This window comes from Podarcis liolepis (genome assembly GCF_965112155.1).
Source record: "Podarcis liolepis genome assembly, chromosome: 7".
NCBI classification, from domain to species: Eukaryota; Metazoa; Chordata; class Lepidosauria; order Squamata; family Lacertidae; genus Podarcis; species Podarcis liolepis.
Window position 1 is genome coordinate 5103214 of NC_139561.1, and position 17217 is coordinate 5120430.

Genomic DNA, 17217 nt, shown 5'->3' on the forward strand with positions numbered 1-17217 from the left:
GATGGGAAGGTCAACAAGGATCTCAGCCGAATGCCTGGAGTGAGGCCAGGTACCTCTGACTGCGGCCTGAGAATCCTAACATTTACAAGACGGCATATCTATTGCCAGCTGGTTGAACAAATACTTTCACTTTACCTGAGCCAATTAATCACGGGTTATATATTTAGGTCAAAATGATGTGATGAGATAGAGCTGTGAATAGTGTAGTAGGAATTTATAATATATGCTATGATAGGCAGGCTACATGTGGCATAAAAAGAGTAGTGTCTAATGAATGAGACTGTCTAATGAATGTGTCAGGAATGTTTGGTTTGTTTTTGTTTGTGTGTATGTATAACAAAACATAGAAAAATATAATAACAGATGCCGAATAAAATGAAATAAAAGTAGAGTCAAAGGTGGTATCTAAAGCAAAACATGAAGGAAAAGATTGCCACACCAAAATCAAACATAATAAATTAGTATCACGAAGTTCCAAGTAACACAAATGGATTTGCATTCTCCTATACCTTTTACTCCAGTACATTATGAAAGGGCTCCGTTTCAAAATGAAGACGTTTCCTTGTTGTCTACCCTCTCTAGTTCTTACATACATGTAAGCTTAACCATACATACTACGTCCCAGATTTTAGTTATCCATTCTCTCATGGATGATGTTCTCCCTTTTTTTCTGCCCAACTTTGACAAAGAAATCTTCTGGCAGCAGCTAACAAAAGTTTAGTTATGAAGGGAAAGACAATTATCCATCTTTTATTATATTTCTTAATGTCTCAGCAGATGCCCTAGGCTTTTTCTTCTCCCAGACGGAAATCTGTCCATAGTTTTGGGCATGCCATTATTATACTTAGGTCTACTTTGAGTGGAAGATTTAAGAAGAATAGTTTTCTGGGAGGTATCATAATCTTAACTGTTGCCATCTTTTCCATCTAGGAGGTTTTCATTAGAGTCCATCTTTCTCATTTATTTATCATGATTATATTTGGCTAGTTTTTCTACCTAAATACCTTATAGGGGGATTTTGTGACAATAATGTTTGTGCAGGAGGCAGCCTGTTCTTCTCTCTGAATTCGGCAGCTCTGATAACAGTGGCTTGCTTCCCCTCTGAGGTGACTTGATTTCTGTGTGTGTGTAAAGCTAAGGCGAGGAAATGCCTCTATATAAGGCCTGTGTAATTAATAGGCCTATGGACTAAACCAGGCATAGGCAAACGTGGCCCTCCAGATGTTTTTGGGACTACAACTCCCATCATCCCTGTCCACTGGTCCTATTAGCTAGGGATGATGGGAGTTGTAGTCCCAAAACATCCAGAGGGCTGAGTTTGCCTATGCCTGGACTAAACCTTCGCAGATTCCTCAGCGGCCGCTTATTTAACCAGTTAAAGCTATCCTGAACACCTCGACTGATGTGGTTAATTGGAGAAAACCCACTGTGACAGGATTTCCTGCATGTTAAAGAATTAACTGCAGCTATTAGAGTGGGAGGGGATCTAGAGTGGGCAATATGGCGGACAAAGGGTTAACCTTAACTCCCATACTGTTTTCCCATTGAAAACCACCAGCACCCCTCTAGCTTGGGGGTTATTTCTACAAGTTAAGCAAACTGGGGGGACGACACACATTCCCTCCTCTCAGCTCCCCCCCCCACTGTAATCTCACTCTGAATTCCTCAAGACCTGTTTGCTTTCTTTTTAATGGCAAGGTGTCTTAGGGATGGTGGAGAAATTCCATCTTCCTGATATGAACTGACCTGATGTAGAACATGGGAAAGAGGAAGTAGCCTTATTGATCCACCTAGCTCAGTAGCGCCCGTGCTGATTGGTAGTGGATCTCAAGGCTTTCAGACAGGAGTGCCTCCCGTCCCCCAATGATATGCCAGGGAGCTTTTGCTTGCACAGCCAGCGCTCTACCAGCGGGCCATGGCCCTTCCCTGACAAGTGTGCAGATTGGAACATCACTATCCCGTGGATTTTGCACTGCTCTGAATATTGCAAAACAATCCTTGGCTCACAACATTTACAATGGGGCATTTAAAAAAGTGGTATCTTGAAAGAAAAATGTGTTTAGAGATGGGTATTTGAAGCACATATTGAAACACTTAAAAAAAAAATGCTAAAGCGAGACACCATGAGTATATGGCTGAATGCCTAACATAAGAACATATGCTGGGTGAGATCACTGGCCCATCTAGGGCAGCATTATGTTCTCACAGGGGCCAACATGATGCCCCAAAGGTAAACCCACAAGCAAGACTCGAGCACAAAAGGACTCTGCTCTCCTGTGCTTTCTAGCAGCTGGTACTTAGAGAAGCACTGCTGCCTCCAACTGCAGAGCCATCGTGTATTGTGGCCATCAAGAACCTTCTCCTCCATGAATCTTCCAACCAGCAAACATGACATGGATCACAGAGTCATCCATCCATCCTCATTCAGGCATCATATTTCATTTCCTTAAGGTGGCCTTCTCCAACCCACCAGATGCTGTTGGATTACAACTCCCGTCAGCTCCAACCAGGAGAGTTGTAGCCAAACAACTGGAGGGCACCAGGTTGGCAAAGGTTGTCTTAAGGCCATGTACTCCTTTAATTTGGGTCTCCCTGAGCTGCGTTTCAGTTTCTGCTTCACTTTCCCACAATAAATTGAATTTAATTGAATTTATTAATACGGTCACAGACCAGCGTCCCCACGCTAAAAGTATCTTTGCTTAGCCAACAAGCCCCCTACTCTTCCTTCCACAACTGCGGTGACACCTTAAAGTTGATTTCGTCAGAAAGTTTCCATGGATTAGAGTTCATTTAGTCAAATGCACAAAGTCAGATGCATCTTAAGTTGGCTGATGTCTTTTAGCAGTCCCAAACAATAAGTAAAAACTTATTGGGACTTATTGGCCCCTTTTAGCAGTCATGTCAGCAGTCCCAAACATTTGGAAAGTTCCAGGTTGGTGAAGAATGGCTTACAAGAATCTTAGCAGCTTTGCTGTAACAGGCTAAGACAGCCACCCCTGTGGAACTTTGCAGAGAGAAATGCAAAAAAAAAAACCACACACACACACACACACACACACACACACAAAACCACACACACACACAAACCAAAATGAGAGCCAGATGTAGTGGTTAGAATGTTAGACTAGGATCTGGGAGAGATCAGGGTTCAAACCTCCAGCCATGAAGTTCACCCGGTGACTTTGTGCCACTCACTGCCTCTCAGCCCAACCTGCCTCACAGGAAAAAAATATGGGGGGTGGGGGGAATCATGTATGCCATCTTGAGCTCCTTGAAGAAAATGAATGCTGTTACTGCATCATTTATGCAATGAATAATTAATAAAATGAGCGATGATGCTTCCTTACCACAGTACAGCCATTGTAAAGGTTATGCTGATCTTTGTGAGCGTGAGCACAGAAGTCCATGCACGCTGTCACACCAGAGAAGGGCCTCCCCTCTTTCAGTCCAAGCCGGCAGTCTATTGCTATATCCTCATTTGTAACCTGGTGAGAAAAGACAGCAACAACTCAAATCACAGCAGTACCTTGGGAAAGATGTGTGGTTTATTTGTTTATATTAATATGTAACTTTTAAAATCTGTTGTTGCCTTCTTCTTCTTCTTCTTCTTCTTATTATTATTATTATTATTATTATTATTATTATTATTATTATATACAAAGCATGAAGTTGAACAAAACAAGAAAAACTCACCCAATTTCCCTAACCCTCCCTCTCCCCACAGAACACAGTCAGAAGTAGAATAAAAATAAGACGATACTGAAGTCACCCTGGAGTTGACATCAGATGGAGTTTAATTATTTTGTAACAATTGTCTTTCATACATTTTTAAATTTTTGAATTTTATCTGTGTCGTTTTAATTTGTGTAAGCCACCTGGGAGAAAGCGGGCTATAAATAAATGTAAATGTAGCAGCAGCAGCAGCAGCAGCAGCAGCAGCAGCTCAAATGGCTTACATTAAAATAAAATAAAAACAATAAGTAAAAACACAGCAACACAAATAAAGGCTAAAAACATAGCTTTAGATAGGGAGAGGAGGCAGTACTACAGCTCCCACACCACTAGAAGAGACCAAAAGGCTGGGGGAAGGTAAAAGCCCCTGCCTCCAAGCTAAAAGTGGGCAAAGATGGGGCTAGGCATGCCTCTCTGGGGACAGCTTTCCACAAGCTGGGAGAGGGGGGCATTTGTTAGAGCTGTAAAGGGGCAAAGGGCTAAAGTCTGAGTGCCAAGACAAAAGCAACATCCACACTTTCAATGGACTCCTGCAGTCTTTCTCAACCTGGTGCTGTCCAGACATTTTGGACTCCAACTCCCATCAGCCCCAGCCACCAGAGCCACCCTCCCATCTGCCCTGGAATCCAACATGATGCTGCCTGGAGCTGATGGGAGTTGCAGTCTAAGACTGGACTGTCCTTGAAAACAAGACTGCACTGCAGTCTCTTCCAACTCTAGAATTCTATGATTACACAAAGACCTGAACCTTCATTTACCTAGCCCTACCCTGGGCTCCATCTTTTGTTTGCTCAATATTTCTTCTAGTGCCAATCTGGTTCTCTCCAGATGTTGCTGGGACTCCAGCTTCCATCAGCCCCAGGCAGTGCTGGCCAATGTTTTGGGAGCTGAGTTGAGTTCCAACAACATCTCGAAGATAGCAGGCTGGGCAAAGACTGCTGTAAACCAGTCAAACCAGTATGCAACGAATCAGAGCATTTCCTGCAACGGACCTTGGCAACAGCCTCATAGACAGTATAGGTCAATGGTTCTTAAAGGCTGTGGCACACCAGCAGGAGAGGATGGCAAGCGTGGTGGGAAGATTTGAGGATAATCAAAGAAACATTTAAACATTTCAGTATTGTATAGTACCATTTATTTATTGCAGAATATGGATAGCAATCTTTTACATAAGAGCAAGAGTATCAAGTGATGCTGCAAGCTCATGCCTCTCACTGTGGGGTACATATGAAAGAGGTCCTTTATAATAATACAGTGGTGCCTCGCAAGACGAAAAGAATCTGTTCTGTGATTCTCTTTGTCTAGCGGTTTTTTCGTCTTGCGAAGCAAGCCCATTGACGGATTAGCGGATTAGCGCTATTAGCGGCTTTTAGCGGCTTATCTGCTGATCGGATCAGCTGATAAGCGGCTTAGCGGCTTAGAAAAGGGGGGGGAACCCGCTGGAACTCGCAAGGCATTGTTGTCTTGCGAAGCAAGCCCATAAGAGATTTGTTTTGCGAAGCACCTCCAAAACGGAAAACTCTTTCGTCTAGCAAGTTTTCCGTCTTGCGAGGCATTCGTCTTGCGGGGCACCACTGTATTTTGGATTGACGTGTTCTTATGTAGCTGCATTGCTTTATCCTTTCTGGATGTCCCGTGAACATATCAAGTAGATGTGTTCAATGTTACCAGTCAAGCACTGCTAGAAGCTGGTCCCCACCCCACCCCTGGCCAAAAATCCAGTGTGGCACAAGCAAACTTTTATTCTGAAATATGGCTCAGAGAAAAAAGTTTGAGAACCACTGGGATCTATACCTAAATCAGCAGCACAATAATAACAAGAGCTGTACGGTGGGCCATTCCAGGTACCTGATTTTTGTAGGCCTGGGGTGCCAGCCTCCTATAAAGTGGGGCGACTTCTGTGGCCAGGTCCTGGAAGCTTCTTCTGAGAACTTCTTCCTGCAGGGAGAGATTGGGAGAGTCATAGCTGCTCATTGATGAGTCAGACTACCTAGTTCAATCTTGCCTCCTGTGTCCAGCAGCCAACAGCATCTCCCTGAGGCCCAGAGTCATTTCCTACCTCGCTGTCACCGCCTGTGATCCTTTTTCATGGGAGATGTCAGAGATTCAGTCAGGCTGCAACTTTCTGCACTCAAAGCAGGGGCTTTTCTACAGGACAATAGCCTCTAACCCTTTCACCTTTTTTTAATGGATCCATAGTAAAGCATTTCAAAGGAGCTGCATCAAAAACTAGTGCCGGCAAGGACATTTCCAAAACAAGGGGTAATACTTCCAAGCGTTTCACCCAGACCCAATCCTTTCTACCAAATATTAAAAGCTAGCATCAGAGAGTTGTAGCCAAATGCCAGTCCTACTCATAGTAGACCCACCAACATTAATGGGCATGACAAGCTTAGGTTCATTCATTTCACTTGACCTACTCTGAGTAGAACTTAGCTGGATGCAATCCATAGTGATCAGTAACCTATATTATTTATAAGAACTGTGAACACCTTTCAAATGAGGAAGCAAGAAATTCATTCTGGAGTAATAAGTACAATGGTTACAATTCGTGATGCAGTTTCCCTATTAGTGCCGCCAGCAGCCCCCTCCTTCAGTTCTTAAGTATTTTTGCCATTAGGACAAATTCCAAAACTTTTTCCATCCACTTATTTTTGGTATGGTTTGTAGAGGCTATTTTCCAGCCCTTTCACGTTTACAAGAAGGAAGCAATGACTTGCTTGACCAAATGCAAGCAGGTATTTGGTCAGCCTACTTTTGGGGAAGTCTCACATGAACTTTGCCAGAATCCCATGTCATTGCTCTTCCCCTTAAGAGATTCTGGTGAACCCTGGAGCCCTATCCCCCTTGAAAAATGAACAAGCAAAACAGAGGGAGGCGTGGTGGTGGGTGGGTGGGTGTCTCACTAACCTCTTTGGGGTTGTCTCCCTGAAGTCTGAATTTCCTGGGCGTTTTGCTTCGAGCGTATTTGCACCCATTGAAATACATGCTCCAAGAGCAGCCGAAGGAGAAAGAGGCACCGCAGGTGTTGGGGTCCTTGCCTTGACATGCGCAGGTCCGGCTGCAATGAATACAAAGGAAGGCATTTCAGATGCTGTCCACAGCAGCCAAACGGAGCTACTGACCTGTGCTCTTGTCATTCCCAACCCACTGAATCTAAAGGTGTCAACCACAAATGAGTTGGGAAGGCCAAATCCCCCCATCAGGAGGTGCCCATCAAGGGAGCCCAACCATAAACCAACACTTGACCTCTAAAAAGCATTGACTTATAAAGCAGCTAAGGGGATTTCCTTTCCTTTCCTTTCCGATAATGTGGGAGGTATGGGTTGTGCTCATATTAATGTGATGTGAAGTTTGTTCCCAAGATTAACTTTTAATGTGCTTGCAGCGTAGTGTGTTAACTGTTATGTATACCTGTCTTATCAGTGGCTAATATGTCGCAATATTTTAATGAGCTTAAATCTTATTGTCTTTTCTCTAAATAAGTGTTCATAATCATGGGAGCTTTCTAACACACATAGCTACGATTTATTGTGTACCGGTAACTCAGAATTGTGTACAGGTAACAATTTATTGTGTAGAGGTAACGTGCGGTTTCAACTTTACCTGGCTGAAGGCTGGCTAGCTACAACTGCACAAATTGAATGCACAGAATGCAGAGAGCTTAAAAGCTATTTTTGTACAGGGTATTCCCCAGCACAGAAAGAGCTTTGAAGCTCTCTGTCTTGCAGAGCTGAAAGAAACGCCTGGTACAGCCTAATAAAGGCCTCGCACAACAAGGACACATCCTGTTTCTGGCGTACCATATCAGGCCTACTGGAGCATGGAAAGGGCCAATTTGTACTGTGAAACCCCAAGAATGGACGCAGTACTACCGCTCACTTTTCGTAGACCAGGATACTCAGCTTAATCACCCAACAGTATCTCCAGAAAACTTACCAGCTTGGCCCCCCGTGTCGATGACTGAGGTAAAAGACCTAATTACACAGCTAAAAAAACAATAAAGCCCCAGGCATTGATCACCTGCCCCCAGAACTTTTGAAGTCCAATATTGACTGGTGGACACCTCTGCTTGCGGCAATATTCTCTCACATTGATTCTTCTGGTTTACTCCCTGATAGCTGGGCCAATGCGGTTATCATCCCAATATTCAAAAAGGGCCCTACTTCGGATCTGGCCAGCTACAGACCTGTCAGCCTCTTACCTATAGTTAGTAAATTATATGCAAAACACCTCCACAATAAATTAATCAACTGGATTGATGTTGAGGCTATGCTTGTGAAAGAGCAAGCAGGATCCAGGCAAGGCAGATCTACTATAGACCACTGCTTCGTCCTAGCCCACCTCATAGATAAGTATGTCAAGCAATCTCGCAGTGTGTTGTATGCTGCTTTCATTGATCTGAAAGCTGCTTTTGACTCAATCTCACGAGTAAGACTATGGGCTAAACTGAACACCTCAAGCATAGACAAAAGATCTTATTAACGGCCTTTATAAAGACCCTGTGCTGAAAGTGCATTGCTCTACAAATGGCCAACTTACAGGATCCGTACCAGCCACAAAGGGAGTCAAGCAAGGATGCCTTTTAGCTCTGGCACTCTTCAACCTATACATAAATGACATGGTCCAGTGCCTAACATCTCCAGAGTTCCAGGCCCCTAAACTGGCCTCAATACCAATCTCTGTATATGCTGATGATGCGGTCCTCTTATCCCAAACAAAAATAGGCCTAAAAAGATTGATGAGAGAATTCTCAGTGTATCGCCAGAGAGAACACCTGGTTGTAAACTATCAGAAAACCAAAGTTATGGTTTTCTCAAGAAAATATAGGCCCCACAGTTGGCGTATGGACAATCAGCCAATTGGACAGGTCAAAGCTTTCAAATATTTGGGCCTTATCTTCCAGTCCATGGGGTCATGGGGAGCACACCAAAATGTGCAAAAGAAAAAGCATCCCAAAGTGCCAAGACTTTGACTTGCTTTTTCTGTACAAAGGGTGGCAAACATATACCATCAGAAGTCTTCTAAGCTAAACCCCTAGCACAGCTACTATACGGGGCTCAGATTTGGCCTGGTAACCACCTTAGCACTTTGGAAGCTGTTCAATCAAAGTTTCTAAGGCAGATTTTTTCTGTACCGCCATGCGTCCCAAACGCATCATTGAGACTGGAGGCAAGTTTCCCTTCATCAGAAGTACAGACTTGGCAAAGAACTCTTAACTTCTGGCTCTGCCTAAACTCAAATCCCCCCAGTTTCCTATCCCTAGTACTTCAAGACTCCCATAAAAGTGCCTGGCTTAAAACCATCTATCAAAAACTTCACTCTTGTGACCTATCCCCACAACACCTACTCACTATGGGCCCTACTAAAGCAAATAGTCTAATTGGTCAACGTCTAAAAGATATCGAGCATCAGAACAACCTGGCCACTATAAGGAAATTCTGCCCTTGGTATGTTCATTTTCCACCTCTCCATTTTGATTCTCTGGCCCCATATCTGCACAAACTTCTTATCCCAAAATACAGAGGTGCTTTTACACTTGCAAGACTGGATGTTTTGCCATCTGCGGTACTTGAGGGTCGATTCCAAAAGATCGCGCCTGAGAAACGTCTTTGCCCCTGTGGAGATGGTAGCACCGAAACAGCGGCACATGTCCTCCTGTCTTGCACTCTCTACAAAGACCTGAGGAATGAGATCATCACCCCACTCATACTAACCATCCCAGGGCGCTCAGCCACGGCCACAATGTCCTTTCTTCTGTCAGATCAAAATGAGCAGATAACAGCAAAGGTGGCTAGATTCATAGCAGGGGCAATCAGAATAAGCTGATTCAGGACTTTAAGTTGTGCTCTTATATCAAATTTCCTTTTCTGTGTATACTGTAATGTTTTACTGTTGCTATGGCCACTGGCTAATGCGAATAAAGTTTTATTTTATCTCTGTCTTGCTTACTGTCTTGCTTACTAGAAGGCTCTCATGTGGGCTCTGAGAGGCTCTCATGATGTCTCACACATCCCTATGAGAGCCTCCCGGAGCTGGTAAGCAAGGCAAAGAACTTAAAAATTAAAAAACCCTTTGCCTTGCTTGGGAGGGTTAAGGCCCATTTGGCACAACAGCTCCAGAAGGTAAAAGTGCTCTGGTGGGGGTGGTTCCAAGGGTGTGGTTCTAGTATTCTTTGTCTCATGTCAAGATTGTTGTTTTTAAAAAAAGGATTGCCAATTCCCGCTATCACTGAATCTGATAATTTTAAGCAGGGAAGAGCTCAAAATGTTGGCCTGGAGGGGGCAAGTTTCATATGGACCCAAGGATCTTCTATTTGGGCCCTAATCAATGGTGGTCAGGGGAGAGAAGGAAGGAGGGAAAGCAGGAGAAACTTGTTAGTTTTTGAGGTAACATGTTCACCTCGTCAGAAGCAGAAATCAGGAGTCAATAAAGGACCCGCATCTCCCCCAGTCCAAGGGAACTTTCAGTAAATCAACTCCATTGCTCAGGAAAGTGAGGCAAACTTCATACTGCAGAGTAAACCATGGGCAAATAAACACACACACACACAAGCAGAACAGAGCTTTGTCTCCTCCCGGCCAAGATCTCTGAGAAAATGCCGTGTCCCACAGCAGCCTCTTGTCTCCAGCAGCCTGGCCAGGGCTAAAGGAACTTACTCGTCGTTCAGCCCACATCGCCGGGTGGTGGGGTTTCCATATTTCGTGAGGGTGTCAGTGAGCTCCTGGTACAGGGTGTCCCCCAGGGCACGAGGGATCCCCTCCCAGGCCAGAATCAAGATAATGATGACAGCATTCTGGCAGTGATGACCGGCACGGTGTCGCACCAGGCACAAGAGCTTCTCCTCTAAGTTGTGCCTCCTGATGACCTGGAAAACAGGAGAAGGATTTTGCTTGGTTAAGGAAAATAAAGCCTCCAACCTCACCCTGCCATCCTCCCCCAACGGGGCCAGAGTGGTGCTGCTGCCCAGCCTCCTGGGCAGAACTGCCCAAAGAGAAGTCAACATTAATGGGGCAAAGTGGCACATTGTAGACTTATTTTCCATCCAATTGAAGGAACTGCAGTTGCTGCTGACTGCCCTGGCGTGGCAGTGCTATACTTCTGTTGGCTGGTGACAGTCTCCACATCAATGCCTGAACATAAGAGATGCCTAACTGCTGGATCAGACCACCAAAAGCCCACCCAGTCCAGCATCTTGTTTCCCACGGTGGCCAGCCGGATCCCTCTGGAAAGACCATAAGTGGGCTGTAGAAGCCTTCCTCCATTGCTATGCCCAAGCAACTGGAATGAAGTGGCATCCTAGGTGAAAGCCCTTGCCCCTCTCCTCCTCCTCCTCCACTACCACCACCACTATGAAATTGTATCTTCCTTCCACTATTCCTGAAATGAGAGTTATTGAGGGTCTTTTGGGCAGAATTTGGGAACATTCTTGTTTGCTGGCAGTGACTGCATAGGAACTGCTATCCAGCCAGGTGTCTGAGATAAATGCTAAATGCCAGGGGAAAGGAGGGCAGCCACTTACCCACTTCGCGATGGGGCAGCCGCGGGAGCTCTTTCCTTCCTTCCCTGTGTAGATCACTTTTTCAATTCTGATGGCTTTTCCCTTCTCACCATACCTGGTTGGAAAAGTCACAACGTTAGGAAGACAAACAGGGCACATGACTGAGAGCTCTGCTCTGGAGGACTATCTGAGTGAAACCTCTTTCTGAAAGACTGGAGAAAGATTACAAGATGGGTTGGGCTTCCACTTGCCAAAAGGCTTTCAAACTAGCCAGCAGGGCCGTCTTACCTGTAGGCGCTAGGGGTGTGGGGCACCCGGGCGCTGGGATCTCAGGGGTGGCAGGCCAAGAGTCCGGGGCCCGAGAGTTGAGTCCGGGGAAGAGCCCGCCTGTCGGTCGGAGCGCTGCAGTGGGCTCTTCTGCTGCGGGTGGCTCTGTGCTGCAAGTTCAGGGGCGACCGAGCCAGCAAGACGCTGAGACGACTAGCCGACTCCACCCTCCTGCGTGCCTAGGACTGGGCAACCTGGGGAGGCAGGTGCCGGGCGGATCTTTGCACCCCGGCGCCGCATATGCTTAAGACGGCCCTGCTAGCCAGGATAGTAAGCTAACTTCAAAACCATGGTTTAATATTCTAGCTTGTTTTTTAGCTGTTCACCATAGTTTAGGAGTCTGGATGCAACAGGAAGCTGTGGTTAGGAAATGAAAGATGACTTGTTCAGCTGCTTGTGTGAAAGGAAGAGCAAAGGGAGCCTACATGCAAGTGCAAGGCTTATGAAAGCCAGGACTGGTTTGTGTATGTTTCTCCCAACATGTACTCTAAAATGCTTGGTGTGGTTATTGTTTTGCCATCCCAGTGCTTCCGGGCATCATAGCTAAGAGAAAGGCAAATACAACTTCCTACCTTAGTTCTGTTAATTGCAACTCAACCTTCCCAAAGAGCAGTAACTCCAGGATACCAGAGGTCACACACTGGGGCTTTGCTATTCACTGGGAAAAGGTTGCATTTCTCTTTATTGCAGAAGACGTGCTTCTCAAAAGAACTCACTGAGCGTGGGAGATGTTCTTCATATCAGTTATGGATGCACAGAGGTACGTTTCCCACCTCCGCCTTTAGGATCGCCAGCCTCCCAGCCCTGGTTGTGCTGCCTGCGGTGGTGATTCAGTGGCAATGTGTTTAGAGGTGACTCAGCTTCTTCAGCAGTCTATGAGTCAACTGCAGGGGAGTAACCTAATCAGTCTGAACATGTGTCGGCCCACCTGCAAGCAGTCTGCAGCACTAACCCTCCCTGTTGCCTGGGTGAAACTCCTCAATGGAAACAATAGGGGGGAAAGCACCTCTTTCTTGTATGTTATACTTAAAATTCAAATGAGCTTCTGGATGAGCCAGGGAGACAACACTTCTACTGGCAACAATGAAAAGAAGTACTTGAACATCTTACATTTTTAATGCTGAGATGATGTGAGCCTCAGCCCAACCTTCCCTTTGTTAAAACATGGCAGTCTTCAGACAATTCTCCAAACCATGATTTGGAGGATGAGAAACAAGCTGCATGCTCCCTCCGCCCTTCTCAGAAAACTCGTGTGGACTTTATTCATTTACTTTATTGTATTTATATCCCACCGTTTTCTCCAAGGAGCTCAAGGTGAAGTACTGGGTTCTCCCCTTGCTTAATTAAATCCCCACGCCAACCCTGCGAAGGAGGACATATGTTGCCTTCCAATAGATTTCTACTACATTTCACAAGTGTCAGGGGTTCAGGAGCAGAGACGCAGAGAAGGGAGGAGACAGAGAGCGAGGGGGAGGAATACGAAGGAAGGATGAGTGGGGATGACGACCCGAGATCACTGAGCCTGTCTAGCGAGTCCGAGGATTCCCAGAAGGGAGCGCCAGCAGCCAGAGCAAGGGGGGAGAGCAGGGGGACACCCCAGGAAGAAGGGTCCAGAGAGGGATCAGAAAGCAGCAGTTGGAGATCGGGACCCACGTTCCCAGCCGGGAGCAGCGGGGAGAAAGGGGACCAGATATCAGGCTCCGGAGACTTTCAGAAGGAGGGAGGGCATGAGTCAGGAGTAGTCACGCCCACCTCGGGGAGCGAGGAAACGATCAAGAGGAAAGTGGAGAGTTGGGCGCGCGCGCCAAGTTCAAATGTAACGGAAGCTGGCGCAGTCAGCAGCCCAGAGAGTGAACCGGGTCCCAAAGCCCGCCGCAAGGAGGCGGAAGGGTCAGGGGGGTCCGCGTCAGAAGAGAGTAGGAAAGGAGAGACCCAGGGGGGCAGGAGGACCCAGAGACGGAAGGAAAGGCGCAGGAGGTGGAGCAAGGCTAGGGTATTAAGCTGGTGCGCTAGAGGCGGAGACTCAGACGGGTCTTCGTCATTCTGACCTAGAAGAAGTAGGGCTGCACGTTGCAGTTTGGAAATGGAACCTGTAATCCAATAAAGACTCTTTGAAACTGAACGCTGGCTGACTTGGTCCTATGTGAGCTGGGACTGGGCGGCAGCCCTGACAGTAAGACCCGTCTCTCAAGCTTCTGACACCTGATACCTCGCAGCGGAGACAGAAGCAGCTGGAGGAGGGGATCGGTGTGTGGGAGCAAGCTCACGACGGTTGGCAAAGATGACGGAAGCAGAGAAAGTTTCAGCGCTGCAACAGGCAGTTACCCAATTGAATGCGGAGGTACTGGCATCCAAGAAAAGGGAGGAGGATGCGGCAGCCGCCTACCGAGATCTCCACGCCAGGTTTGAAGCATGGGTTAAGCATGGGCAGCCAGGACCCAGACCGGAGGGGGTTGGGTTGGCACGGAGAGCAGGAGGGCTGGTGGCTCACTTCGATGGGAATTTACAACAGTACCCCAACTTTCGAGCAGATGTGATGTGCGCACTGCAACTGCTGGCAAAAGACTTTAGAGATGAGCAAGAGAAAGTGGGGTTTATACTGTCCCATTTGCATGGGGATGCGAAAGCGTGGCTGCGCAATTTGTGGAGGGATAAAGATCCGGCGCTTCAGAGTGCAGATGCCTTTATCAAAGCGATGGATGCATGTTTTTTGTCTACCATTGATGTGGATCTTGCCCGACGGGAGATTCATGGACTGAAACAAGGGAGGGCGAGCGTCCGGCAGTACCACGCCCGCTTTTTTGCGCTGGTCAGTGCATTGGAATGGGACCGGGACTCGCCCCCAGTCAGGGACCTGTTCTGGGAGGGTCTCAGCTCTGCTGTGAAGGATGAAATTGCGAGGGGGGAGAGGCCCCGAAGCACGCAGGAGGTGGTCCAAAGGGCGCTGACTGTGGGGGTGAGGCTGGAAGAACGTCCATGGTGCAGAGATGAAGGACGTGGAGGGCGCGAAGCAGCGAGAAGTTTCTCTTTCGTTCCAAGGGAAGCAGCGCGTGCGCAATCCACACCTCCGCCAGGAGGGGGAGTGGAACCTATGGAAGTGGGAGGCGCCAGGGCTCAGTCAGCTAGCAGAGCCTCTGCACCGACAGCAGTCAAGACTAAACCTCCTAGAGGGACCAGGAAGTGTTACATATGCGAGAGCCCTCAACACTTGGCGAAAGAGTGTCCCCAGAGGAGCTCCAAGCACACTGCAGCCTCCGCAACGGTGAAAGTGGCCACGCAATGCAGCGAAGCTCAGCAGGGAAACGACGATGTCTGGCTGGAGACAGAGGCACTGGGGCCCAGCCAGACGCATCAGTGAAGCAGTCCCCAGCGATATTGCAACCCACGGACCCCCTCCCACCCAAACCAGTAGTGCAACTCACAGCGTCTCTCCAGCTACCCAATGGAGTCACCATCGAAGTGCCGCTTTCTGTGGATTCTGGAAGCAACGCAGACTTTATAGCACAGGATTTTGTGGAGCAGCACGCTATAAAGCTGCTGCCTGCCACTCTGCCCCTGCAAGTCGTCACAGTGGATGGCAGAGAGTTGCTAGGGGGGCAGGTGGTGAAGCAGACGCCACCAATGGTGATGCAACTTGGTAACCACAGGGAAGTCATCAGTTTTAATGTCACCCGACTGTCGGACACGCCCATTGTGTTGGGCATGAGTTGGCTGGACAGGCACAGTCCAACGCTGGCTTGGTACCAGAGACAGCTGATCTTCGGCTCCTCTTACTGCGCAGAACACTGCATCCTGCCCAGGCAGGAGGGGGAGGAGGAGGACTCACAACTGCAGTTGGGAACGTTGCAAGCAGTTCCCCACAAATACGCGGACTTTCTGGAGGTCTTCTGCGAGAAAGAGGCAGACAAGCTACCACCGCACAGGCAATATGACTGCAAGATTGACCTCCTGCCAGGGGCGACGCTGCCGAAGGGGAAGCTATATTCCATGTCTGAGGACGAACTACAGGAACTCAAACAGTTCATCGATCACAATTTGCAGCGCGGTTTCATCCGGGAGTCCAGCGCAGTAGGGGGCAGTCCTGTTTTCTTCGTGAAGAAAAAGGACACGCCCCAAAAAAGATTGGTCGTGGATTACCGCCTCTTAAACAGAATGACCAAGCCCTCCGATTTCCCTATGCCCAGGATTGACGACCTGCTGGCGACGGTGCGCAAGGGACGCGTGTTCACCAAGTTGGACCTGCGAGGAGCGTACAATCTCATCCGCATGAGGGAGGGCGATGAGTGGAAGACAGCCATGTTCACGCCTCTGGGCACCTACGAATACAGAGTGATGCCGTTTGGTTTGCAAAACGGTTCTCACTGTTTTCAAGCTTTTATGCATCACGTGTTGGCGGGACTCCTCTACAAGAAGTGCGTCTGCTTTCTGGATGACATCCTGATATTCTCTGACTCGCAGCAAGCACACGACCAGGACGTTCGGGAGGTGCTGAAGAGGCTGCAGCAGCATAGACTGTACGCCAAACTGGAGAAGTGCCAGTTCGACACAACGGAGGTGGATTTCTTGGGTTACAAGCTGTCGGACAAGGGGCTAGCCATGGACAGCGCCAAGGTTCGTGCGGTGTTGGATTGGAAGAGCCCGCGCAACCGGAAAGAGGTCCAGAGGTTTGTCGGATTCGCCAATTTCTATCGCAAGTTTATCAAGGGGTTCGCGATGCAGACGGCAGCTATTACGGACACGCTAAGCTCCAAGAAAAAGAAATTCATCTGGACGGAGCAGGCGGAGCGGTCCTTTCAGACACTCAAGCATCTCTTCGCGTCGGAAGAGCAACTGCTGCATATCGACCCCAGCAGACCGCTGAGGGTGGAGACAGACGCGTCCGATAGAGCAGTGGGAGCGGTACTGCTGCAGGAGGACCCGCAGGGGGTCTGGAGGCCGGGGGCGTTCTACTCCAGAAAGCTCAGCAAGTCGGAGCAGAACTACACCATCTGGGATAGGGAGCTGCTTGCCATTCATGCAGCTTTCAAGGCGTGGAGGCACTTCCTGATCGGCGCCAAGCACACGGTGCAGGTCTGCACGGACCACAAGAATCTGGAGCACTGGCGCACGGCTCGGTTCCTGAACCAGAGGCAGATCCGTTGGGCGGAGTTCTTTGCTGACTTCAATTTCCGAATTGAGTACGTCCCGGGCGACACCAACATCATGGCGGATGCCCTGTCCCGAAAACCGCAGTACCTCGAAGAGGCGACGCCAGCGGCGGCCATGCACATCTTCGCGCCAACAGCGTGGGCGTGCGCTTCAGCCACAGTAGACCTGGATGCGGTGCGAAGGGCGTTGACGGACGACTCATTCGCGCAGGCGAAGATGGCAGAGGTGCACAAGGGCACGGCGAAGGGCGACGAGTTCCAGATACGAGACGGCTTGCTCTTACGTAAAGGGGCCGTCTACGTGCCGGGAGACGAACTTCGCGCCCGGGTACTGCAGCAGCTGCACGACGCACCCACGGCCGGGCACTTTGGCACAGAAAAAACGGTGGAATTGGTCGCAAGAGACTTTTGGTGGCCCAGACTGAGGGGGGAAGTCGCGGACTACGTCGCGAGGTGCGACACCTGCCAGAGGGCCAAGCCGGTGCACAAACCACCAGCGGGACTGCTGGA

The 17217-nt window shown here is 48.3% G+C and overlaps 1 protein-coding gene across 6 annotated transcripts in view; it reads right to left on the reverse strand.

Moving 5' to 3' along the window:
- Nucleotides 1–17217, reverse strand: part of TET3 (tet methylcytosine dioxygenase 3) — a 115852-nt gene that overhangs the window by 12866 nt on the left and 85769 nt on the right. For all 6 annotated transcript variants that reach the window (XM_083514095.1, XM_083514096.1, XM_083514097.1 and 3 more), the window contains 5 exons: nucleotides 11255–11348; nucleotides 10392–10600; nucleotides 6643–6793; nucleotides 5581–5670; nucleotides 3348–3485 (listed from right to left, as the gene is read on the reverse strand). In XM_083514095.1, coding sequence (XP_083370221.1) covers nucleotides 3348–3485; nucleotides 5581–5670; nucleotides 6643–6793; nucleotides 10392–10600; nucleotides 11255–11348 — 682 coding nt within the window. The remainder of the gene's footprint in view (nucleotides 1–3347; nucleotides 3486–5580; nucleotides 5671–6642; nucleotides 6794–10391; nucleotides 10601–11254; nucleotides 11349–17217) is intronic.